At 48.7% G+C, this 26441-nt stretch overlaps 2 protein-coding genes across 3 annotated transcripts in view; both read left to right on the top strand.

Annotated features, from left to right (window-relative positions):
- Window positions 1-26441, top strand: part of p130CAS (Serine_rich_CAS and FAT-like_CAS_C domain-containing protein p130CAS) — a 164344-nt gene that overhangs the window by 46819 nt on the left and 91084 nt on the right. The window lies entirely within an intron of this gene.
- Window positions 16292-17237, top strand: LOC119175474 (SUZ RNA-binding domain-containing). Its single transcript, XM_037426410.2, has one exon. The coding sequence runs from the start codon at window positions 16302-16304 to the stop codon at window positions 16821-16823; it is 522 nt and encodes a 173-aa protein (XP_037282307.2). The 5' UTR covers window positions 16292-16301; the 3' UTR covers window positions 16824-17237.

The raw sequence follows: 26441 nt of genomic DNA, 5'->3' as shown, positions 1-26441 counted from the left end.
CTCGCTTATCCAACTGTTCCACAAAAGCGGGCCTTCGCAGGGGCGGCAGCTACAGTGTGACGTAAGCTGCGCACAAACTCGGTGCTGTCGACGCCCAAGGGCGGGCGGTGACACGGTACCCCAACGGAAGACCTTGACACGCGTGCGATTGTTGAGCCTTTAGCGAAGGGCCTGACATTCTTTTGTGCGGTTGTCGCGCGTTCAGGAGCCAGATCCGTCGTGTGATTCCGCAGCGCTTGGATAGGCATCCTCGGGCCCGAATTCACAACCGAGTCGTCTTCCGCAGTCCTCGTGCTTCTATCGCGAAAGCGGTCCTCACACACACTACTGGAATGTGCTAAGGGGAGCGGGAGGGAGACCCACTACACGAAGCTTGAATTTAGCCAGTTTTAGTAGGCGCTTTGCCATGTCTAGTGCGTGTCCTCTGAAGAGCAACAAAACTTGGTGCGTTTCCCATTTTCTTCCTCAATAATCGCTATATCGTCCTTACGGTGTCGATTGGTCGCACGCTCTCGCGACGGATGATCGAAATCCGTCCGCGGGGCGCAGCTGTGTGCTCTGTCGCAGCCGGCTGCGCGAGCATTCGGAATGGGGCGTTCCGGCCGGCAGAAAGGGGTGAAGCGCACGGCGTGCGTGGGCCGCGCATTCTTGGCGGCCGGACACGGCTGGCGGCTGGCTGCGTGGGACGACGGGCGCGACCACCTTCTGGCCGGCTCGCGGCGCCCGCTGAGTGAGCTTTTCGCTGGGCGCACGCGGGGGTCGTCGACCGAATAACAGTCACCTCTTTCTATTTTGGGCCGGGTGCGCGCGCGTCCCAAGCCGACGCGAGTTTGGACCACGCGCATGCTGGCCCCCTCGAGCATACGGGGGCTAACGCCAAACGGGACGAGTGCGAGATTTCGAGGTCGCGAGGCGGTGCTGGCACTTCACCTGGCCGTTGCTCGACACGCCGCCGCTTCCAGGAAGCATCTTGTCGCTCGTTCGACCAAGCGCACGCTCAGACCGCTGCTCGATCATTAAGGCGCGTTACGACGTCGAGCTTACACAGGCGCGCAGTGGGCGCCTGTGTAAGCTCGACGGTCGGATGCTTGTCACGGCTCTATGACTGCGACTTGTCCGACTTGCAGGGCATTGTCGAGCTGCGTACGCCGAATTCCGAGCGGACACTAGGCTGTCCGGACGCATCTGTGATGTGCGTTATATCGACACGGTGTTTGCATTGTCATGTAGACTTGCAAACTAATTGCGAATGGTCGAATGGTTCCTGTTTGCAGAGTCGCCGCAGTGGTATTTTCGTGCTTGTATTTCTGCATTAGCTTTAATAAGCCGTCAACGTGAGCCATCCCTCGAGGGGTACTGTCTTCAACGTGGCAAACACCTCGATTTTGACTGACAAAGTGCCTGGTGATGGGTCGACGGGAGCTTGATCGAAAGGGCTGAAGTCAGTGCACCTAGCTTCAGGAAGGGCAGTCCCTGTTGTGGCCTTACCATTCGGAAATAGAGTAATCTACGTCTTAAACACTGAGTACCGAAGCACCTACACATTGCCCCCATTGGAAGGCGAGGGGGAATCACCCTCCCTGCCTTCCAATCCGTAGCCTGTGTCAATGAATGTCAAAATATATAACTAAATAACAAATGGCAGTTTGTTTTGAAAATTCAAATCCTTGTCAGCTGCTGATGTTTTCATTTAAGCATGAAGTCAAAATCCCTAATTGCTGAACCATTCAAGCAATAATATTAGGGACTAATTATATTCGAATACAAAGTATGTTGTTATTAATACCTGAAGCGAAATATTAACATTGAGGCAAGCTTGCTTAGTATAAAGTGATATATTTTCATTTTGTAATATATGCTCGTGATGTCGTAGGAGAAACGACGTTCTGTGAGAGAAAACTGTTGTGCGTTATCGGTTCTTCTATACATATGACAATACTCATTCGTAACAGTCCTGATTAGTCTCTATTTATTTTTTCTCGAAATCACCTAGAAGTGACAACACAAAATCTTAAACAATATCGCAAGGCGACTTCAATTTCCCAATCGAATAGCAAGACTATTCGATTTGTATACTCGACACTGCAAACAGACCGAAGTGAACGTTGCTGATGCGTTTCCTGTAAGAAAAAGAAACTGCGCTTTTTTCTTTCATCTTCTCTCATATATGTCATCGATCTCAAATGCAAGAAAGATCAAAAGATATGTGAGGTTTAACGTCCCAAAACCACCTTATGATTATGAGAGGCGCCACAGTGGAGGGGCTACGAAAATTTCGACCACCTGGGGTTCTTTCACGTGCACCTAAATCTAAACTTGCGCGCCTGCATAAATGTTGCCTCCATCAGAGAAATGCATATATATATATATATATATATATATATATATATATATATATATATATATATATATATATATATATATATATATATATATATATATATATATATATTGTTACGAGTGACTATGTTTATTTACAGATGAGGTGAAATGGCGTTGTGAAATAGCAGCGTATTTCTGAGACAGGCCTAGAACGCTTCCACCCAACCACGCAGTCCAGGCGCCGCTCCACTACTCTTCTTCTTCTGTGCCCCGTAGGCTCGTGCATCTTCGTTTCATTTCCCCCGGCGGCAGACGAAGCTCGCCGAGTGAGTTAAATAGGCCTATGATGGTACTGTTTGAGGCGGGCTACGTGAACAATTTGCGTAGTGCGCGAACGCCGGTTATTGGCTGTGACTCGGGCGACAACGTAATTCACGTCACTGAGACGAGTGACTATCACGAATGGGCCGGAATAGTTTGCTATAAACTTCCAGTACAATCCTTTTCTACGACCAGGAGTCCACAGCCACACGTATAGTCACCAGGAGAAAACTCTACGGGGATATGCTTGGCATCGTAGCGACTCTTGCTGTGTTCTTGCGAAGACAATGTTCGAAGGCGCGCTAGTTGACGTGCTTCTTCAGCGCGACATAACGTCCGAGCGATGGACAGATCTTCCTGATGCGAGAAAGGTAATAGAGTGTCCAGAAAACTCTGTGGATTTCGTGCGTAAAGCAGAAAGAAGGGCGAATGTCTAGTAACTTCATGCTTGGCGGTGTTATACGCGTAAGTAACAAACGGTAAGACGGCGTCCCAGTTCCTGTGGTCAGCATCAACGTACATCGATAGCATATTCGTGAGAGTTCGATTTGTTTTCTCAGTGAGACCGTTAGTTTGCGGATGGTAAGGGGTGGAGTGGCGATAAGAGGAGCCACAGAGGCGCAAAATTTCTTCAACCACATCGGCGATAAATTGTCGTCCATGGTCACTGATGACAACCCGTGGAGCACCGTGACGCAGCATGACCCGTTGTAACAGAAAAGAAGAAACAGCGGCTGCTGTTGCCGATGTCAGTGCGTCCGTTTCCGTATAACGCGTTAAATAATCCACGCACACTATAACATATCGGTGGCCCGATAGGGTCTTAGGAAGGGGTCCGAGCAAGTCGATGCCGATTTTTTCAAAAGGGGATGTCGGTGGAGGGATGGGCTGCAAATAACCTGCCGGGGCAGTGGTGGATCGCTTGTGGCGCTGACATATAGCGCAGCTGGTGACGTACTGTTTTGTGGTCTTCCACATTTTCGGCCAGTAGGACCTCTCACGTAGTCGATGTAGCGTACGTGGGAAACCGAGATGACCGGATGTTATGTCATCGTGCGCCGAACGAAGGACGACATGGCGCAGGCTTTCCGGCACCACTAGAAGCAACGGGAGGCCATCGGCTGAATCGTTTCTTTTATACAGCAAGCCATTTGATATTTTAAAGTGCTTGTCGACGGAGTTATGTGCAGCTTCGAGCAAGGGTTTTAGAGTAGGGTCGCGCTGCTGCTCACGTTTGAAGCTGCTGGTATCTGGGAAGTCGGACGAGACAGAAACTAAATTGCCATCAATGTCATTGTCGTCAGCATTGGTGTGTACTGAAGGAAGGTGGGATAAGCAGTCGGCATCTGTGTGACATCGTCCGCTCTTATAGGTAACAGAAAAGCTGTACTCTTGGAGGCGCAACGCCCAACGAGCCAGCCGGCCAGACGGGTCACGAAGTCCCACAAGCCAGCATAGTGAGTGGTGATCGGTCACTATTGTGAACTCACGGCCATGTAGATATGGTCGGAACTTCTGAATGGCGAAGACGACTGCTAAGCACTCGAGCTCGGTGACGGTGTAGTTCGTCTCTGCTCGGGTCAGTGTCCGACTGGCATATGCTACGACGTGCTGGCGGCTGTTGCAGAGTTGGACCAGCACAGCACCAATGCCTAGCCCACTAGCATCAGTATGAAGTTCAGTCAAAGCATCAGAATCAAAATGCTTTAGGATGGGTCCTGAAGTCAATAAAAACTTCAGCTGTTGAAATGCAGCCTCACATTTATCATCCCACAAGTACGGTGTGTCTTTATGAAGAAGGGACGTCAGCGGGGAGGCAAATGTGCGAAGTTCATAATAAATCGGCGGAAATATGAGCATAGACCCAGAAAACTTCGCAGGTCCTTCACTGTTCGTGGTGGTTCAAAGTTGCGAACCACTGCGGTCTTCTGTGGGTCTGGTAGCACGCCTTCTTTATCCACGAGAAAGCCTAATACGAGGGCTTGACGTTCTCCAAAATGACACTTCTTTGAGTTTAAAACAAGGCCAGCTTCGCGTAAGCATTCAAACACAAGCGACAAGTGGTGGTTATGCTCTTGAAAAGTCTTGCCGTAGATAATCACGTCATCTAAATAGCACATGCAAATTTCCCATTTTAGTCCACGAAGTACTGTATCCATAAATCTCTCGAGTGTCGCTGGAGCATCGCACAAACCAAAGGGCATAACGTTGAACTCAAAGAGACCGTCTGGTGTTACGAAGGCCGTCTTCTCTTTATCTGAGGGATGCATAGGAATTTGCCAATACCCAGAACGCAAGTCAACAGAAGAAAAATAGGAGGCAGAGTACTGGCAGTCTACGGCGTCATCTATACGTGGCAAAGGGTAGACGTCTTTTTTTTGTGATGGCATTTAGGCGACGATAGTCTACGCAGAATCTCCATGAATTATCCCTTTTCCTCACTGGAATGATAGGAGCTGCCCATGGACTACACGATTCTTGTATGACGCCCTTCTTTAGCATGTCTTCAACTTGCTCAGCGATGACTTTCCTTTCGGAAGGCGATACACGATAGGGCTTCTGGTGTATTGGTGGTGCTTGGCCTGTATAGATGCGGTGTTGCGTACGTGAAGACGGTGGCGTAACGGTAGACGTCTCGTCTTGGGCAAATTCAAATACTGAGGCGTAGCGTGCGATCACCTCCTGCAGCAGCAACCGTTCAGTTGATGGAAGTGACTTGTTGATCATATGGTCAATGCTGGCGTGTTATCACGCAGCACGTGCTGTGTAAATGCAGGTGCTGCGTTATCAGCACGTGCTGCGTGTTGCCGTTGGAAAGAGACCTGAAATGGTCGAGACTCGCCAGCAGGTACATAGGGCGTGTACACGTTGAATCTTGGAGCTCGCTGCTGGCGACGGTAGCAGTACCTAGCGATGTGTCCAGGTAGCCCGCAGTTGTAGCAAGTACGGGTGTCGCGTCTAGTTGTCTCCGGCGAAGTAAACCTCGTCGGTTGATAAAAGCCGGGCGATGGTGGTCGAAGAGTAAATCACTGTGACGCAACTTGCCTGCGTTCCTGGTTTTCGAGTGGTCGTTCACTCCTTCGTTCGAACCAGTCGGTGTAATTCGGGCGAGGCTCAAAGTAGCTCTGTCGCATCCGCGGTACCAGTGGTTCACGGGGCCGTTGGTCGAATGCACACTGATGGCAGACACCAGCGGTGTCCACAGCTTGCAGTTGAGCAAGTTCTTGCTTAACCACTCGTCTTATAAGAGAAGAGATGTCGTCCTGCGATGGAAGGTTGACACTTGCAATCGCGGGCACATTCTCAAGACGTCCAAAATTCAGTAGGACTCTCCTCCTTTTTAGCGCTTCAAACGCTCGGCAGTATCTCCTTAGGTCGGAAGGTGTGTGTAAGTCTTCCTTAGTGATAAGGAAATTGTACACGTCTTCGGCGATTCCCTTGAGCAGATGACCTACCTTATCTTCGCCACACATGGTCGCACTCACGATTCCGCAAAGCTTCAAGACGGCCTCGATGTAGGTGGTGCATGTTTCGCCAGGTAACTGAGCTCTGCGTGAAAGCATTTGCTCCGCCTGCTTGACCTTAGCTGTTTAGTCACCAAAACACCTCTTCAGCTCGTCCACGAAAATGTCCGATGTGGTCAATGCACTCTCATGGTTGTCGAACCAAAGAGACGCGGTACCGACGAGAAAAACACCACGTTCTCGAGCTGCTTAGCAGTGCTCCAGCGGTTGCTGCGACTCACTCTTTGGTAGTGCTTGAGCCAGTCGTCAACATCGTCATCCGGCTGCCCCGAAAAGGTCCTCCGCTGACGTTCCGGCATGCCACAGCAATCTTGTCCTGGCGGGTGAGCATGTCGCTCATCAGCAACGAGGTTGTTATGGCCTGCTTCCGCGTCCTCCATGTCTGCTAGCTGCGGTGGCAAGCCTGCCAAGCGTCTGCTCCGTCGCAAAATCGGTAGAGGTGGGTCGTCCAGATCGATGTACCCCGCACCTTCCACCAAACTGTTACTAGTTACTGTGTTTATTTACAAATGAGGTGAAATGGCGTTGTGAAATAGCAGCGTACTTCTGAGACAGGCCTAGAACGCTTCCGCCCAACCACACAGTCCAGGCGCCGCTCCACTACTCTTCTTCTTCTTCCGCGCCCCGTAGGCTCGCGCATCTTCATTTCAATATATATATATATATATATATATATATATATATATGTAACGTAAGTAGGTAGTGACTGGGCCACGTCGCCCATTCATCATAGCGTCACATATATATATATATATATATATATATATATATATATATATATATATATATATATATATATATATATATATATATATATATATATAGAGAGAGAGAGAGAGAGAGAGAGAGAGAGAGAAAGAGAGGTGTTGTTAGAGAGAGATTCATTACAATTACTGCCCGCGAAATAAGGAGCCATCCTGGCGACCTATGGACAAGTAAACAGGGGAGGGTCGTAGTAGGGATTAAGTCTATTTGCTGGCCACGACGACGTTGGTCAAAAGATGGTTCCAGTGGCTCGATGAGGTAATTCACCGGCGACGTTTTTCGTAGTATACGATATTGGCCGTGATATTTGGGGACGAACTAGGTAGAAAGGCTAGGCGTAGCAGAAGGGACATGCAGCCAGACGAGTGAACCTGGATCGTAGGAAGTAGTGTTAATTGATGCGTTATGGTGGTGCTTTTGGAGTCCTCTGTCTTTGGTTGTGAATGATCTTGCCAGTTGGCGGCATTCTTCAGCCTATGTAGCGGCTTCAGACAGAGTCGTGGACTCTGAGGAGTCAAGTCTGTACGAAAGAATGATGTCCATAGTGCAAGAAGGTTCACGTCCGTAAAGGAGGAAAAAAAAGGAGAGAACCCAGCGCTTTGAATGGCGGTATTATAGGCGAACGTGATGAACGAGAGCACTCGGTCCCAAATGGAGTGGTCTGACGAGATGTATACATAGACAGCATGTCACCAAGGGTGCGATTGAAGCGCTCTGTCATTCCATTGTTCTGGAGATGATAGGCGCTTGTATAGTGCGGTTAACGACGTGGCACTCACGCAGCAATGCTGTGATGACGTCTGACAAGAGTACACGACCATGATCACTCAATAACTCTCGAGGTGCTCTATGACATAATACGATGTTGTGAAGAACAAAAGTCGCAACGTCTTTCGCTGTAGACGAGGGAAGGAATGAAGTTTCGGCATACCGCGTGAGGTGGTCGATGGCAACTATGACCCAGCGTTTATCGTCTGCAGTGTTTGGAAGGGGACCATAGATATTGATGCCGACATGGTCGAATGGTCGGGATGGGCATGGTAAGGGTAATTAGGTACCGCTGGCGTGATGAGGGGGACTCTTTCGTCTCTGGCACTTCGAGCAGGCCCGAACGTACTGTCGTATAAAACGGTACATTCCACGCCAGTAATATCGGAGCCGTATGCGAGAATAAGTCTTCAGGAAACCTGCGTGGCCATATTGGGGTCGTCATGAAACGTGGAACAAATTTCGGATCGCAGATGACGTGTAATCTCGAGTAGCCACTGACGTCCACAGGGTGCGTAGTTGCGTCGGTACAGCACGTCGTCGCGAGTGGTGAAGTGCTCGACTTGCCGACGCAACGTGCTAGTAGGGGGAGAAGCCGTCCGCCCAGCCATGATGTCTAGAATCGGAGCAACCCAAGGGTCCTTGCGTTGCTCAGGTGGCATGTCGAAGATGGTGACGGCATTGGCATCACAGATGAGACTTTCGAAGCAGGCCGGGCCAGGGGGTAGGGGCGAACGGGAGGGGGCGTCTGCACGCGAATGTTTTCGGCCGAAGCGATAGACCACGCGAATATCATATTCTTGAAGGCGTAACGCCCATCGGGTGAAGCGACAACTTGAATCCTTCAGTGACGACAACCAGCAGAGGGCGTGGTGGTCAGTCACGACGTCAAAAGGGCGCCCGTCCACGTAAGGTCGAAATTTCTCTATCGCCCAAATAATAGCGAGGCATTCCTTTTTAGTGGCGTAATAGTTGATTTCGGCTTTGCTACGAGTTCGCCTTGTGTAGGCAACCACGTACTCTTGGAAGCCGTATTTCTGCTGCGCAAGAATAGCGCCTAGCCCGACACCACTAGTATCGGTGTGGATCTCTGTGGATGCCGATGGGCCGTAGTGTCGCAGAATAGGCGGCGACGTGAGGAGGCGGCGCAGTTCATTGAAAGAATCGTCACAGGTGGTAGACCAGGCTGAAAGGTCTCTAGAGGCGGCGAGGAGCTTGGTCAAAGGAGCGATGATCGTCGCGAAATTGCGGACGAAGCGCTGGAAGTAGGGGCAATGTTGTAGGCCCGTGTGCTCAGATTTGGGTGCACGTTAAAGAACCCCAGGTGGTCAAAATTTCCGGAGCCCTCCACTACGGCGTCTCTCATAATCCTATGGTGGTCTTGGGACGTTAAACTCCACATATCAATCAATCAAGTAGGAGCAAAGGCCTATGAAGCTTCGGAGCTGTTTCATGGTGGTCGGTTTGTGAAACGCTGAAACGGCTGTGAGTTTGGCAGGGTAAGGAAGAATGCCGTCATTCGAAACCACGTGGCGAAGGATCGTAAGCTTTCGAGTGGCGAAATGGCAATTCTTCAGATTCAGTTGCAGATTCGCGGTGGAGATACAAGCGAGGACTTTCTCGAGGCGGGTTAAATGGGTTGCTAAATCAGTTGAAAAGACAATGTCATCTGAATAACAAAGGCAAACGTTCCATTTGAGGTCTCAAAGGATAGAGTCCATCATTCGCTCGAAAGTAGCTGGCGCGTTGCAGAGGCCGAAGGGCATGACTGTGAATTCGGAAACCTGTCGGGCGTGATATAAGCTGTTTTTTCGCGATCGGCCTCTATCATGGGTGCCTGCCAGCGCAGATCTAAAGAAGAGAAAAATTCGGCTCCCTGTAGGCAGTCCAAGGCATCTTCAATGCGTGGCAGCGGATAGACATCCTTGCGCGTGATTCGGTTGAGACGTCGGTAGTCCACGCAGAACCTGATGGATCCATCCTTCTTCTTCACCAGCACAACTGGAGAGGCCCAGGGACTGCTTGACGGTTCGATTATGCCACGTTTCAGCATAACGTCGACCTATTCTTGATGACCCGGTGTTCGGCATTCGACACATGATATGGACGCTGTCGTAATGTTGTCTCTCGACCAGTATCTATACGGTGAACAACAGATGACACTCGACCTAAGGAAGGCTGATTGTGGTCAAACGACGCTCGAAAACGATGGAGGAGCTTGATCAGCTGTTACTGCTGTCCAGGCGTGCGGTGGCTATCAATTGACTTGCGGAATACATCCACAGGGTCATTGGCGTCAGTTGCGGGTGTAATGGCACAAGTCGGTAGAAATGGCTTGTCTGGATACACCGGGTCTTCGAAAATACAATCTAAAGTCTCGAGGCTCCCCAGACACTCGCCGCGTAGTAGAATGTATGGACAAGACGTCGCACGCATAAAGTACCGCCGAACCATTGGAAAAGTTGATGACGGCAAACGGAAGGACGATGGTTCGGTGGTGCGCACTAGCTATAGTTGGTTGGAACAGGAGCGTCAAGTTAGTGGCAGCAGGAGAAAACACAGGCACTTGGACGGTGGACAAAGGCGCGGACATGAGCTGCGGCAAACACTTTCGAGGGACTGTGGTGGTCGATATCAAGGCACATATTTGTCAACGTGAGCTCAGCACCGCCCCGCCGCGGTGGTCTAGTGGCTAAGGTACTCGGCTGCTGACCCGCAGGTCGCGGGTTTGTATCCCGGCTGCGGCGGCTGCATTTCCGATGGAGGCGGAAATGAAGGAGGCCCGTGTGCTCAGATTTGAGTGCACGTTAAAGAACCCCAGGTGGTCTAAATTTCCGGAGTTCTCCACTACGGCGTCTCTCATAATCATATGGTGGTTTTGGGACGTTAAACCCCACACATCAATCAATGAGCTCAGCACGAGCACAGTCGATGAGGGCCTGATGGGTAGAAAGGAAATCCCATCCTGTGTATGACGTCGTAAGATGAACATGGAAGAACAACAAAGTTGACGGCGTGCCAAACATCTTGAATAAGAACATGTGCTGTGCACTGAGCCGTCGGCGCAATGAAATGGGAGGTGGCTGTACGCAGAGCAAGATTCGTAAGCGGCGTTGTAACTTTTCTCAAATCGCGACACAGTTTTTCAATAATTACAGAAACGACGGCGCCTGTGTCGAAAAGTGCACGTACATCAACACCTTCTACTAGCACATCAATTTCATTGGGTGGACAAAGAGAAGGTCTTGGAGAGTTCGACGACAACGCAGTTATTGCCTCCGGACCTGCGGCTGTCAGTTTTCCTCTGGAGCGGGGCTCGTGCGCCGAAGCATCGGGGAGACAGATCGGCGACGGGGTGGTAATGACCGGCGAGAGTCGACGGGGTGGCGTGGGGACAATGCGTCGGCGATAGGGGAATATGGTCACTGGGGATTCTGGGCAGCCTGGTAATTTGCAGAATTCCCACGGTCCGGAGGCTGGAAGTTGGGACGGCGACAGTAGCGTATTATATGTCCCACAAAACCACATGCAAAACAAATGGGTCTATTCTCGAAGGTGCGCCATGGGTTAACAACAGAAGGTGCAGGGGGTGAAGTAGAATGGTGTGTTGTGTATGTAGGCAGCGTCGTAGGGTAGGAGGACCCGGTGCCCCAGTATGCACCAGAGACAGGTGGGGCTGGGGGTCTAGCAACGATGGCAGCGTAGGTCAGTGCCGTAGGGACAGATAGATGGTGATGAAGGCAGTGCCTGCGTGACCTGTGCCTCAGTGACCTGGCGTAGACGTGGGTCTAACGAGGTCACTGGCTTGGATGGTTCAGCCGCAAGAGAAAGTTGACGTGCAACTTCTTCACGAATGAATTGTTTGATGTGGGGCAGTAAGAGGGTGTTGTGATCAGCAGCGACGTCGTGCACGAGGGTGGAAAGTTCAGCTGTATCTTCAGCGGCCCTGCGCGTCAAGACACGCTGCTTATGCAACTCGTCGTTCGCCTGATAGAGCTGGATAACGTCGGTGACAGTCTGTGGGTTCCTAGCGACGAGCATCTGGAAGGTATTGTCGTCAACTCCTTTGATGATGTGCTTGATTTTGTCGTGTTCAGTTAGAGATGCATCGATGCGCTTGCTAAGAGACAAGACATCTTCGATGTAATTTGTAAAGGCCTCGTCCCTACGCTGGACTCCGCCGTGCGGTCGTCCCTAAGCCGGCGCACGGGGGGACGACCGAAGACCACGGCGATGGTGGTCTTGAAGGCGGAACAGTTGGTGATTTCGCCTTCGTAGTTCTTGAATCAGATGCTGGCCACATCAGCGAGGTAAAAGCGCACGTTCGTGAGCTGGTCGCGAGCGTTCCACTTGTCGGAAGCGCTTACGATTTCGTACTCGACGAGCCAGTCCTCGACGTCTTGTTCGTCGTTGCCGCGAAAAATTGCTGGGTCGCGTTGCCGAGGCACGCCAGTACAGAAGACTGTCGTTGGTAGGGCAGCTTGAGAAGGGCCGGGAGCAGTCATGGTGAACGGTGAGGGCAGCGTCCGATTGCGAAGTTCCAGGTTCATGGGAACGCCGGCTCCTCCACCACTTAAAATAGAGGTGTTGTACGTCGAGAAAGGTTCAGACGCAGCTTGGCGAAAGGTGCTTTATCAGGCAGGTCTGGCTACCGGTGATCGGCGTGCGCGAGCTACTTCTTCAGTAACAGCAGAACGTCCGTTATTCAGAATTATTACTATATATATATATATATATATATATATATATATATATATATATATAATGTAACGCGGACTGAAAGAGCGAGGAAGAAGAAGAGATCGGACGCTCTCGAGCAATGGTGATTCGGCAGTGACGGTATAGCGCTGACATCTTTTTCAGTGTAAATAAACCCATCACATCCGTAACAGCTTTGGTGGAGGTGCTGGGCACCCTTGGTGAAATGCTGTCTATGTATACATCTCGTCGGACCACTCCATTTGGGACCGAGTACTCCCGTTCATCACGTTCGCCTATAATACCGCCATTCAAAGCACTGGGTTCTCTCCTTTTTTCCTCCTTTACGGACGCGAACCTTCTTGCACTATGGACACCATCCTTTCGTACAGAAAACCCATCACATCCGTAGCAATATATATATATATATGCGCCTCCGACGACGTTACGAAGGGCGCTACGAATCTCACCGCTGCAACCACTGTTTCGAAAGACGGCGACGCCAACACGGTCCCGAAGGCGCCACTGCTTCGAACTCCGCCGGGAAGGTCACTATATATATATATATATATATATATATATATATATATATATATATATATATATATATATATATATATATATATATATATATATATATATATATATATATATAGTAGTGAAGAAGATGAGTGCTACTCGGATAGGCAGGGGGTATCACAGTCTGTGAAGAGGACGACGTTTAGTTGTCTGGGTACACAGGCTGGTTCCGGAATTACCACTTGACTTGTCTTGACCGCTCTTCTGTTTTATAAAAGAGTGCCGCTCTAAAACGCCTCATTTTAATTGGTGGAAGTGCTGGGTAACGCATAATCCTGGAATTGCGAAACCGTACGTTGCCTCCAGTTGCTACGATGTCCACGGATGACGATCAGCAGGCGGCCGCCTCGGCTCCAACTACTGCAGCTCCTGTCTGTTTCGGCTCCTTTCGGCAACGCGATCCGCCTACCTTCAGTGGCCGATGACAAGGACGTGAAAGACTGGCTCGACATACGACCGAGTGAGCAAGCACAACAAGTGGGACGATGCGCACAAGCTTACTGTCGTCCAGTTTTATTTGACCGACGTCACCAGCTTGTGGTACCGTAATCACGAGAGAGACCTCCCCACCTGGTCGGCCTTCCGAACGGTGTTTGCGGACTTGTTTGGCCGTCCACCGCTTCGCAAAATACAGGCCGAACAGCGCTTGCGTACTAGGGCTCAGCAGAGTGGTGAGAATTACACCAGTTATATCGAAGATGTGGTCGACCTTTGCCGGCGTGTCAACTCGGCCCTGACAGAAGCCGAGAAGATCAAACACATCTTGAAAGGCGTGACTGACGACGCATTTCAGATGCTTGTTGCCAAGAGCCCGCAAACGGTAGCGGAAGTGATCCAACTTTGTCAGAGTTATGACGAGCTCTGGAAACAGCGTGACACCACTCGTCGTGCCAGAGCGCCATGTGCAACAATCTCCGCGTTAACGTCGGCTGGCACTGCTATAGACCACATCATTTTGCTTCTCGAGATCAAGCAATTTGTACGAGAGGAGGTCGCACGCCAGTTGTCCCTCGTGCCTTATACCTCCGAAGGTGCCCCATCTACTTTAGTGCCATCAATACAGCGAGTAGTTCATGAGCAAGTGTCCGAGGTGCTACTAACAGGTCACGCACCACTAGCGGCTGCTCCACTGACCTATGCCGAAGCACTGAACGGAACCCGACGTCCGCCTGTCGCGAACGCCTACGTCCACGCGCCCCTCTGTCGTACCGACTGAGCCTATGTACCAGGCTGCCCGTCCTTTCTCCCGGCCACCACCACCACGCATTCAGAACTGGATGATCGGCCACTCTCTATGCAGATGCTACTGGAACACCGTCCTCGCCTTTCGTTGGCTCAGAAAATAGTCAAAGCTGTCTTGTGCTTTTTGAGGACTACAGGCCTACGTGACAACCTTTAACTTTTGTGTAGTGCCACCGCTGCATACGCGCCAACCGATTGACTTACAATCCTCTTTTTTCTCTCTATTTCTCTTCTCTTTCCCCTCGCTCTCATCTTTATTGCCCCTTCCCATTCCCCCAGCGTAGGGTAGCAAACCTGGCATGTGCCTGGTTAACCTCCCTGCCTTCTCTCTTGTTGTTCACCCCCCTCCCCCCTTGGCGCGCTCAAGACAACCGCCCCATATGCTTCGCCTGTGGAATTGCGGGTCACGTGGCGCGATTTTGTAGACGGTGTGAGTTTTTGCTGCGTGATGACGTCTGGCCCAACAAATATGATTTCTCACCACGACCGGAGCCTGCTGTATCAGGCGAGCCTGCCACCATGGACACATTTTCACCTCGCCGGAACTTCAACAGACACTGGTCGTCTTCACCTCAACGCCGTTCCCTTTCCCCTATGCTTCGTCGACCTCGCCCTGTCCCTGAGGAAAACTAGGAGCCGCAGTTCCGGGGGCAAAAACTGCGGATCTTTCGAACTCCACAAGACATTGTTTTTCGCCGTCCAACGTCGTTGCTGTCTCCGTTGAAGGTATACTTGTTTTTGCATTGGTCGATACTGGCGCCGCAGTGTCTATAATGACTGAAAAATTTTGCCGGGATGGTACGCCACAGCTCCACGGCACATTCACATGAGGCATCGGAACCACTCTTTTTCGCGTCCGCGGAGTATGCGGTGCGAGCAGTATTCACGGTGGCGACATGCCCATCCAAGGAAGCCTGGACAGTGCTCCGTGGAGTCCCGTATGTTGGAAGAGTGCTGGTAACGGGAGGGTGTGTGGATTCTCCCGGCAACCGCGATAATTGTTCAAAAACTTTCTCCAGGCATTCGCCTCCCATTAGCTCTCATATGTCACGTGACTAACTGCCGGGCGATTTTTTTATAATATTCTCCCGGAAACTGAGAGAACTTGACCCCTAACCTAACGCCCGCTAGGCCACATCTGTCCTGTCTGTCCCGCTGCTGCCAGTTTTCCTCTTCTTCTCCCCCCTCCCCGGCAGTTCGTCTCGTGACATATGAGAGCCAATGGGAGGCTACTGCCGGGTGAATTTTTTTTGGAACAATTATAGACACTGCTGTGGGAAGCTTGAACTGCATTCCCAAAGGACTGGAGCCGGTGAGCATCCCTGCCGTGAAGCGGTGGCACGGTCTTCATCAGGTCATGCTCTAGAACCACAGGGGAGGCCTGGACGCCATCCACTGGTAGTCTGAAGGGTAGCTGAAGTGGCGGGTGGGCCCCATCGCCAAGGAAGCGTGAACGGCGTTCCTCGATGGAGAAGCCCGCGCTGCCGACGAACCGCGAGGACACGTACCGGTATCTTCCTGTAGAGGGTTCACTTGTCGGACAGCGCCATTGTAAGGAAGCAGACAGAGAACAAGAGACAACGCCCGATCCTGGGCCAGCTGTTCTTATTCTGTCCTTCGTCTTCCTCTGCTTCTTCCAGCTAACTCCTCGCGCCCAGAGCCCTGATTCCGCGGCTCTCAGTCATCACAATATATATATACTGATTGATTGATTGATTTGTGAGGTTTAACGTCCCGAACCACCATTTGATTATGAGAGACGCCGTAGTGGAGGGCTCCGGAAATTTTGACCACCTGGGGTTCTTTAACGTGCACCCAAATCTGAGTACACGGGCCTCTAACATTTCCCAATATATATATATATATATATATATATATATATATATATATATATATATATATATATATAGTAGAGAAGCCGCCGAACACTGAAGTGGGTCAAACTCTCAGGTGTTCTCTAGTGGGTCTACCCAAAAAGAACGCCCCTCGCGCTGAGAGTCCGTGCTAGGCCGTTACTGTCGCCATTGTGTATACTCGCTGTGTAGGCGCCATAGCATATTGGTGGTGTTTTGTTACGCGGTTATGGCAGACGACATTTCAGAGGATATTTGCGACGACTGGGAGGATATGGTCGAAAATGGCGTGCTGGAGAAGATGTTGAAAAGGTTAAAGGTGAAAACAAACTCCGCAAACAGTAACGCGAATCCTCCTTCAAGTGGAGGCGGCGCTGGCGGTGTCGGTGAAGTGATGGTGTTGCCGCGTGTACTGCTCGAAGACAGTGTTCGGACGCAGTACACGCCAGCCGTGAAGATTCTGAAGCGACCCCCGGACGCGAGCCGGTCTGGTGGGAGCGTGAACGGCACTGGTCCCGAGAAGTCGTCCATCCGGCAACCCGTCAAGAGCTTACAGCAGCGGGAAGCCGAGTACGCCGAGGCGAGGCTGCGGATACTGGGCTCAGCTCGCAGCGAAGACGACGGCCAGAAAAACAAGTCATCCGGTGTAAGTGTCTTAAGCCGCGTGGTGACCGACCGACAGCAAGTCCCCATTCGGCAATTTCGTGGCCCCGATCAGGGATCCAATGGCTTTCAGCAGCCACGGAGGTAGCCCCAGCTTTGGGCGCTGCTGCTTTAGATTCTACACCGCGTGTGACCCTTGCTCCCCACCCTCCTATCACCGACTCGCCGACATCGTGTGTGCCTCACACTAGCTAACTTCTGCTGCTGCCTGTGGACCTCCTGTGTCAGAAGTGCTCGAACTTGAGGAAATGAAGCAAAAGAACAAACGTTGACGTGGATCCACTTCAGTGTCCGGCGGCTTCTATAGCATGGTGGGCCCATTATATAGACAGTGACGCACCAACTCTTTCAAGATTCGGGAGGGGGGCAAACCTACCTTACTCGTCAGCCTATATATATACTATCTACTTATCTACCTTGTCTACCTTATCTGGCCAGCTACGTCTTGCTGCACCGTAGTTGCCTCATGGCAAAGGGGGCGCGATGGTTTGAGATGTGTCTGGTTCCGTCATAAATAACGTGAAAAACCATGTCGTGTATGTCATGAAGCTCTTTCAGTCATGTGTGTCACATACCCGTATACCATGGGCTGCTATATGCGGGTATGCGGCTATGCGCCCTAAAGTTTGTATCTACCTAGAATTTAAACGAGAGAACATTTAAAAGATTCCGGCCTCGGCAGCGTCGATCAAACGACTGAAAAGAATAAAAACCAGGATCTTAGCAGGAATGAAACCCAAGCATTCCATGTTGCCGTCATGTATTCTACCACAGAACCACGCAAGGTCTTGAATCTGCTTTGCAAAAGGCAGACATCAAGTTGGCGCAAAGTGAGTACAATTACACTGCTAGCTGAGTTTATAACAAGGAGATAAACATTGCGCATGTACTCCTACGTTGAACTACCCCTCGTCGCTTTCTTTCGTAGTGGTCCTTAGATGTATATAGATTGGCCTAAATATGCTGTGTCATGCACAAAGAACCAGCTCGTTACGCGAGGCAACAAATGACGCGAAAATGATTCATTGCATAACGACCACTTATGCATGACCACGTGAAAATAAAAGAATAATCTCGTTTTTTGTTTTTTTTTTTCAATATGACACATTGTGTGTCATTAGTTTTTCAACGTTCAAAATTTTGTGAGTGCCATAAAATTGCGTGCTGGTTACATGACGTCATGAATCTATGAAAGTTCGAAGTGTTTACTACAGCGCATGCACATTAAACAGCGCATTCAAGGGCTGAATAATACCTAAAGCTTTCTGGAGTAGCCGGAGAGCATCTCTTTCAAAAACGTAATTCAAATAGTTTAGCTGCCGATGACATTAGCAGCGGCTACTTATAGCAGCTGGACAGACGTATTAATATTAGTATATTAAAGTATTTTCACTGTGCAGCATAACGACGTTTAGGAGCTTGCGCAAATGTGCATCTCTGTGAGCTCACACTTACTGAGAAAGAGGGAGAAATAAAGAGCGCTGCACGTGTGCTTCTTTGCTGTCCGAGTGGCACTTATGATGTAAAGGACAATTCAAGTTCAATGAAAACCAACCAACTAGCTAGCCCGACTTGTAATTAGGTCTCCCTAGTGGTAAAAAGCATGGTCTTTCACCTTCTTCCTGGTCGAGTTGCGGGGCAAGCTTAAAAGCTGAACTTCCCACTGTGCTATAGAGCCCATAGCTTTATTCGTCGCCACTTCGCAAGCTGCATGCCACCATCGCTCCAAGTTATGGTATGCAAGGCTGATCAGGTTTATCGGATATTAAAGTGGAAATCTTTTTTTTTTTTTTGCGCTTCCAGTACGGCAAAACTAAATCATTAAAAAAAAAGATGCGTAACACTCATCGGCCCACAACAGCTTCGACAGAGCAGCGGTGATGCTGTTCCTTTTCGATGAAAGAAAACTACTTTCCCAAAGCAGCACATGTTTTGACCAATCGATAAAAGTTTGCTCGTTCCCATCCGTATAGCTGCATCGGCCAGTCACGGCAGAGTAAAAGCGTGGAAAAGTGATGGTGTAGGGTCCCTGTTCAGCGCTAGCCTGCTCTGCAATGCCAAAGCACAGTGCGTGAATGCGCTGCATAGGCGGCCCGCAGCGCAAAAGAGCCTACAAGGAAAATCGTCACAGCATAAATTATTAAAAAAAATTGACTATATTGTAACGTCTTTTCGTAACAATTTTATTTCCTCGTAACAATATAATTGAGCGATTACTGTGGTGAAGGAAAACTTCGCCTCAGTTGGTTTCCCCAGCGTGCAGCCAATAGTGACCACTATATGGGGGGATTCAGCCCCCTTAATTTTTCTCAGTGGGGAGGCTCGTGCCACCCTTGCTCCCCCTGCTGATACGCATATGCCTATAGGTGTTCTTGGCTAGGATATGATTTTACCACTCACCTGTCTGTTTTTTTCACCCCTGGCTATAACTATACTGCACATGCCTATCCTTGCTCTGTTTTTCCTTTTCTGCTTAATGTGCTGTGTTTATCTCTCTTCCCTCTCTCCTCTCTATCTTTCATCTCCCCCATCCCCCTCCCATGCGCAGGGTAGCGAACCGGCTGCCTATAGACTGGTTAACCTCCCTGCCGTTCGTTTCTTCCTATTTTTCTTCCTTCCTTCCTTTTCTATATCTTCCCTTTTCTCTCTATCTACTTACCCCTATTTGCCTCCATTTATCACTTCCTATTTCTATCTTCATCTCTATCTATCATTCTTTTCTTTCATTCTTCCTATTTCTTTCTTTCTTTCTCTTCCTCTACATCCTTGCCATCATCCTCCAAATTACTCCACTTTCCCGCCTCCTTGCTATACTGTACGATACGAGGCTGTGCTATGCGCTGCTAGCATGCGTTATAGACGTGTATTCGTGTCGCGGGTACGCTGGTGCGAACCTCGCCTTGCCAAGAATTGTTTTTTTTTTTTTGCCAAGCGATTTTCTTTTCACTGAGTACATTTCTCTCTCTGTACTCGTTCTTACGCCCATCAGAGTTATCGCTTGCCATGGCGGACAAATCGGCAGCGCACATGTTATGACAGTGAGGCAGAACATCAGGACGAAGAGAGCGCGTTCGTGATGACGATAGTTCTCTTTCAACGACACACGGAAAAACCTCGAGCGTAGCATCTCGGCAGTTACAATTGGGTTACCATTCACGCGCGGCATTCCGGAGCAGGCGTTCATCTAGAATGGCGTCCTGATCGCCGCCGAAGGGCGCTGCAGCAGCAGCGTGGAAACACCGGAGCGGATTTGCGCGCACCTCGCTGCGGGCTTTGCCGCATGGCCCGTTCCATCGGCCGAGAAAGTTTCCGCGGCAGGAACTTCCGGGGCGTCTTCCAGGAATTCCCTCTCCTCGCCGCGGGGTCGCAGCGCGGTCGCGGGAGGTGACATAACACTGACCCCTTTCGACGATGCGCCTTCCCCTCCCTGCAATGACGACCTATTTCGATCGGCCCCTTTTGGGGGGCGGAGGATTTCAGTCCTCTGTCGCCGAGGGGCGCTCACCCGCGTTGGGGGACTCACGAAGAGACGATGTAGAGTCTGTAGACTAACAGACAGTTCGGCGAAATGGGAAATACAGCGATCATGTACTTTACGTTGTCTTCTAGACTGATTTCGTTTCAACATCTATTTACGCTAGAGGTCACATCTTAGCAACGTCCATAGCACGTTTTTGTGGAACAAAAATTACATTGGGACAGGTGTGCTGAAACTGCGCTGTGCCTAATGAGAGTAGGCGTGTGCACGGGGGGGAAGGCTTCGCCCTTTCCTGAAGGGAACCCCTTGCTGAGCACGCCTAGCGTTTTCAGATAGACACTGGATTTCAGGCAAATGCCTATTTTGTTCCTTACGGGGCTATCGCTGCACTTTGTTATGTGAACATGAATTAGGTTAAGAAGGACTATTAAAGTGTTTTATAGTGCGTATATAGATATATATTTGGGATTTAACGTCCCAAAACCACCAAATGGCTATGAGAGACGCCGTAGTGGAGGGCTCTGGAAATTTTGACCACCTGGGCTCCTTTAACGTGCACCCAAAGCTGAGCACACGGGCCTACATAATTATAGTGTGTATAAATGCCTATTTTTTGGCGTTCACGCCTAAGTACCTAGTTGTGTCGATATAAAGGCTTATTTTCACATTAGGCGTATTAGACTCAACCTCGAATTTTGCTTTCTAGTGCAAAATGAGACTCTTAATCAAGTTACCGGGCAATATTGACTGTTCGGAACATTACGAGGTTCAACCTATGCTCTTGGAAAACCAACTTTCGGAAAAACAACCTCTGGTAGCAGTGAAATAGGAAGCATCGCCACCATACGCCGCCATGCTGCTGACACGGCGCGAGAAGTTGGCGAATATGCAAAACCTTTCAAAGCCGTTCAGGAAAAGCCGAGTGGAGATTAAAAATAAATGAATAAATCAATCAATAAATAAATCAAGAATTTAATACACAAAGAAATAAATGAATAAACAAATAAAGAAATAAAGAAAGAAAGAAAGAAAAGAAAGAAAGAAGAAAAGAAATAAAAGAAAGAAAAGAAAGAAAAGAAAGAAATAAAGAAAGAAAGAAAGAAAGAAAGAAAGAAAGAAAGAAAGAAAGAAAGAAAGAAAGAAAGAAAGAAAGAAAGAAAGAAAGAAAGAAAGAAAGAAAGAAAGAAAGAAGTAGCGTGGCTTGCATGATGCCGCGGAAGGCTGGGTCATAGCAGAGCTAGTCGGCTGATGATGGATTTGTGCACGTCGGAGAAATTGGCGAACGTGTTCTATGAGGGAGGAAGAAGAGAACGGTGATGAGCGAATTAAGGGAACGTGTGCAGGTTCATTGAAATGGCAGTTTCTTTTCTTCGCCCCATGGGGAACTTGCAATACTCCAAGCGACTATGCTTTCTCCTTTTTATCTCATTTTCTGTATCTGTTTCTGTCTTTGTTTATTTCTTTCTCTGCATTTCTGTCTTTTTCTATTCCTTCCGTTGCTACCTCTTTCTCTGTATTCAGACTCTCCCCTCTCATCTCTTTCTTTGTGCACTTATTCTTCTCTTCTCCGAATCTGTCAAACCCTCGCTTCCTTTTCTCAGCCCCTTGCTATGCGCCTGCTGGTGGCGCGCGGCCAGCGTGCTTGGACAACCGAGTGGTTATAGGACGCCACAGCTTCCGGCTCGTGGGTACGCAAGTTTGAATCTCGCGTCGGGAAGGAAATTTTTTCGCCAACTTAATTTCTCGTTATCTCTTCTTTTCTATCTCTCTCTCTATGTGCTCATTATCTCGCCCATCAACGTTATTGCCTCCCTCGCCGGACAAATGAGGGCATGCTTTTGTGTTTTATATTGTTCTGTCACAAATAGTATTGTTGTTCGTCTGTTTTAAACTTTTTTATTATTATACGCTCATGTTTCGAAGTTGACTATATATCATTGGTTTTCTAACCACTTATGAGAGCGGACAGTGAGCTCTGACGAAAAAGCTATAGTTCCCAAGGTCCATCATGTGTACGTTGAAGTCGCCGACTAGTATGGGGGGTTTGTGATTCTAGGTGTTTTTTATCGTTCTGTCCCATTTATGATTAATATTGGTATTGGTAAATATTTTTTGTTTCTCGCATCTGTGTCTCACACCTACGAATCTCCGCATGGCGGATGCCAACAAGGTCAGGCGCTATAAGCAGCTTCCCCCTAGAACAACAAATTCAACGGGGTGACAGTTTTTCAGTAAGTAAACCCTGAATAGCCATATTTCGTCGCAGTATTTTTCTTTCACCACAGTAATTCGCTCACTTAATTTGTCTTTGATCAATAATGTTTTGTTTCTCTGGCAATCATTCCGCGGTTGGCTCTGTTTTATCTCTCTCTCTTTTTCTAAGTTGCAAATAACGCATGTTGATTACTACCTGTCTGTAAAAATTTCGCTCCGCTTCTCGGAACACTGCTAACACGGTGTCACACGCGACCCAGTGTCCAAGCCTTCTCTCGGGGACCGCGAACAAGTTCTGACAGCGGCCTCCTGCAAAATTGGGTTTCGGAGCCCGCGGCACAAACCGCGCCCTCCCCGTTTGGGTGTTCGCCAGCGTGGATCACGTGTCTTGCCCTTTTTGCCGTCGGGAGCCGCGGAACACGCTGGTAAAGCTCTGCGATCGACGAGCCTTCCACATGGTCGGTGGAAAATGCCGTGTCGCGGCCTCAGGTGAGGCCCAGCAAATGGACGCTCGCGACCGAGCAACCACGTATCACCGAGACGGCCTGCCCCGCCTGTCCCTCGCACAGCATTGTTTGTTTGAGCTTTGTAAACAGGGGTGGGTGCCGTCAACATACTGACTCGGCGCGTTTGCTCCGCCCAGCTACACTGTAGCTCAGCCCAAAGCTCGCCTATGGTGGCTGGGGGAGGGTGGCGGCACACCAATACACCATTAGTCATCATAGCTCGCCGCCGCCATCTATGATCACGTGTAAACTGGCACAACACCTGCGAAGCTGCCTACGAGCACAGCGCGTGGGGAGAGCTTCCCGCGTGCGCACCTCGGTTAAAGTCCCTAGATTTAGGGACTTTAGCCTCTGTATGTCGATGACGCCCCCTGTTCACAAACGAGTCGAAGCGTCGGAGGCTACTGCAGTGACTACTGCAATGACTTTTCGCGTAGCATATACGCAAATAGATAGCGAATGAGTCACTCCGAGTCAGCCAGCGAATAAACTCCTTCGAAAAACAAGGAAAATAAATAGAGATAAGCTTATTCTTTTTGGATAAAGCAAAGGCCGTGGCACCTGCTTATCACCATATGCGCATCAGTTTGCCTGGCGTCTCTCCATTTATGTCAAGAAAGCTTATGTTATATCGAGGTGCCATTTGTCCTTTTATTTGTTTTGCTTAATTAGTAACTTCCGAGACGCATCACTTAGACGATTATGTGTCCCACCCATACAAAAACGACATCGTCGATGTATCTTCAAGTAATAAAAACATGCTAAGATTAAACAAAAAACCACAACAGGTCTATGTTCTATGCCAACCTCTTCTCTCCAACTATACTTTTTTGGTGGAAATTGGCGTAATCAGAAAATGTATGTCTTTCCATTCAAACCTTTCGTAAGACCTGCGAACGAACATGATTTACTGCAGCCATGCGTCAGTGCTTTCGACGTTTTCAACATCTATACGTTGGCTAGATATACGTCTTCAACGTAGAAATATTTATCTATTATATGAACCTCAGGCATTGGCAGCCAATAAGTTACTTAACTAAATATTCAGCATAAGTTATACCACGCAAATTGACTGAAATATTGCTAGAAAAACAATTTCCCCCCTTTAAAACCACTTTTTCAGGAATTTAATGTTTTTATTCTCTTTCCTTTTATTTACGCCTGTAATTTTCTGCTCTACTGCTATCACTGTATCCACAGGTTACTTACATTTTTGTCGAATATTTCTTTTTTTAGTAGTATGCAACAAAACATTTTTATATAATTCTGCCTTTGACTATTTGTTGCATTATAGTTTTTATAACGGTGTTTCAACAGCTATCTAAATATTTTCTATGTATCATAACGCATTCTCTTCGTGACGTCTTTCTGTCATTATTTCGTTCGCTCTGTCGTGTTTCGCTGCTCTAATATACTCGTGCGTGATGACGGGATGTCTCCTTGACAGTTTATTGCTGTAGGATCTCACGATGCTTCATATACGTTGTGCAAAAAGCCCATTTCTGCTCATACCATAGTATCAACAAAACTTTACCTTGAATGTTATAACAACCACTACAAGTGCAAGTAACGCCAGCTAGAACTTTGTATTATCATATAAATATTATACGGCCGCTTTGCTTTGATTTCAGGCACATCACGCTGCAATGGCATTGTCTTGTCCCTCATAACGTATTTGCCGTACATGAAACTGCAAATATGTGGGGGGCCATCTTGAAATGTTGCATCGCGGCACCTGGTGTGGGATTCAAGCAGAACCACGTTTTCAGTGTAGGCGCTTCCGTGTGGCGTTTCTGCCAAGTTGGCTGTTTCTTTTTTGTTTTTTTTTATTCATGTTCATTTTTGTGCGCGAGCATGCACTCAAAGTCACGCCTGTAGAGATCGTAACCTTCGTGACCTCGCAGCGTGGTATCTCAAGTATAGTTAGGCTGCCAGGCTGGAAGGGAGCAATGCACTTTAAATAAATACATATACAAACCTCAAATAAAGCAGCTCGGAAGCAGTATAAAGTGGCATAGTTTCGCCGCAGTGATTCCGGATGTACGCCTTGGGTGAAGCAGGTCGTGTGCGCGGCTTCAGGTGATTACAAACACCTCTCGCAACAACTCTTTCGTCGATAACACCATTCCTTCGCGGCATTAAAAAAAAACCCGACTTCGTTCGACACCACCCTGTGTAATTGCCGTGTCCTTTCACATGTTCTACTCGAGTACCTGCTGCTGGTTTTTTGTCTTTCCTATTTAATGTAAAAGGGAAGGGAAGGGGGGGGGGGGGCTGACCGTTTATTGAAGTTCGGACGAAGCCGCTCAGCGATATAAGACGGCGCTTTCCCCTCAAAATTGCATTTGTCCTGTCTTTTTTTTTGTTTTTTTCTGGGAAATTCAAGTTCACATTGAGAGTGGAACTGCGAAAAACACAGTTGCTCTCTTCTGACAACGTGGGCCAGCCGGCTCCAATATTTTTTTTTTTTTGTCAGTGCGCCCATGTAATTAAAATACCTCAAGCAATATTGCAGTTGAAATGTAGATGTAGCCTGCTACCGCTGGTAATCAAAAGTACAATTTTGACTTGGATTCTTAGATATGCCACACAGTAATTGGCTCAATTTGAGTGGTACATTTTTTTTTGGGGGGGGGGGGGGCTGGAATTGGCTACGCAAAAAAGAAGTTGAATAGGCAGTGCATGAACTTTATGTATATATCGAAAGGCGCTTCGACAAAATTAAGTCCTTATCCACAGAAATATAGCTGGTTACATAGAGGAATACCATATATAGCATTAACGAAAGGGTGCTGGGTATCGTAATTAAACTCAATAAGATATATACAAGGTGAAAGTGGTACAGGCCTACGCGCCTACATCCAGCCATGTTGACGTATTAGTTGAAAGCTTCTATGAGGACGTGGAATTGGCAATAAGTAAAGTAAAAACAGGTAGATTATGACAGGTAGATTGTCATTATCCCTTAAGAGGAAGGTATATAACAGCTGTATCTTGCCGGTACTTAGCTACGGAGCAGAAACCTGGAGACTCACAAAGAAGGTTCAGCTTAAATTGAGGACGACGCAGCGAGCAATGGAAAGAAAAATGGTAGGTGTAACCTTAAGAGACAAGAAGAGAGCAGAGTGGATTAGGGGACAAACGGGGGTTAAGGATATCATAGTTGAAATAAAGAAGAGGAAATGGGCATGGGCCGGGCATGTAGCGCGTAGACAGGATAACCGCTGGTCATTAAGGGTAACTAACTGGATTCCCATAGAAGGCAAGCGGGTTAGGGGGAGACAGAAGGTTAGGTGGGCAGATGAGATTAAGAAGTTTGCGGGTGTAAATTGGCAGCAGCAAGCACAGGACCGGGTTAACTGGCGGAACATGGGAGAGGCCTTTGTCCTGCAGTAGACGTAGTCAGGCTGATGATGATGATGATGATGATGAAAGTAAAAACACAGTATACTATACCGATGGACGATTTCAATGCCAAGGTATGGAAGAAGCAGGCTGGAGACCAGGC

Source organism: Rhipicephalus microplus, chromosome X (assembly GCF_043290135.1).
Source record: "Rhipicephalus microplus isolate Deutch F79 chromosome X, USDA_Rmic, whole genome shotgun sequence".
NCBI classification, from domain to species: domain Eukaryota; kingdom Metazoa; phylum Arthropoda; class Arachnida; order Ixodida; family Ixodidae; genus Rhipicephalus; species Rhipicephalus microplus.
Note: the sequence above shows the minus strand (reverse complement) of the source record. Positions and strands in the feature narration are given on the sequence as shown.

Coding starts and splice junctions, on each gene's coding strand:
- LOC119175474 (XM_037426410.2), top strand. CDS start 16,302: ATGGCAGACGACATTTCAGAGGATATTTGCGACGACTGGGAGGATATG.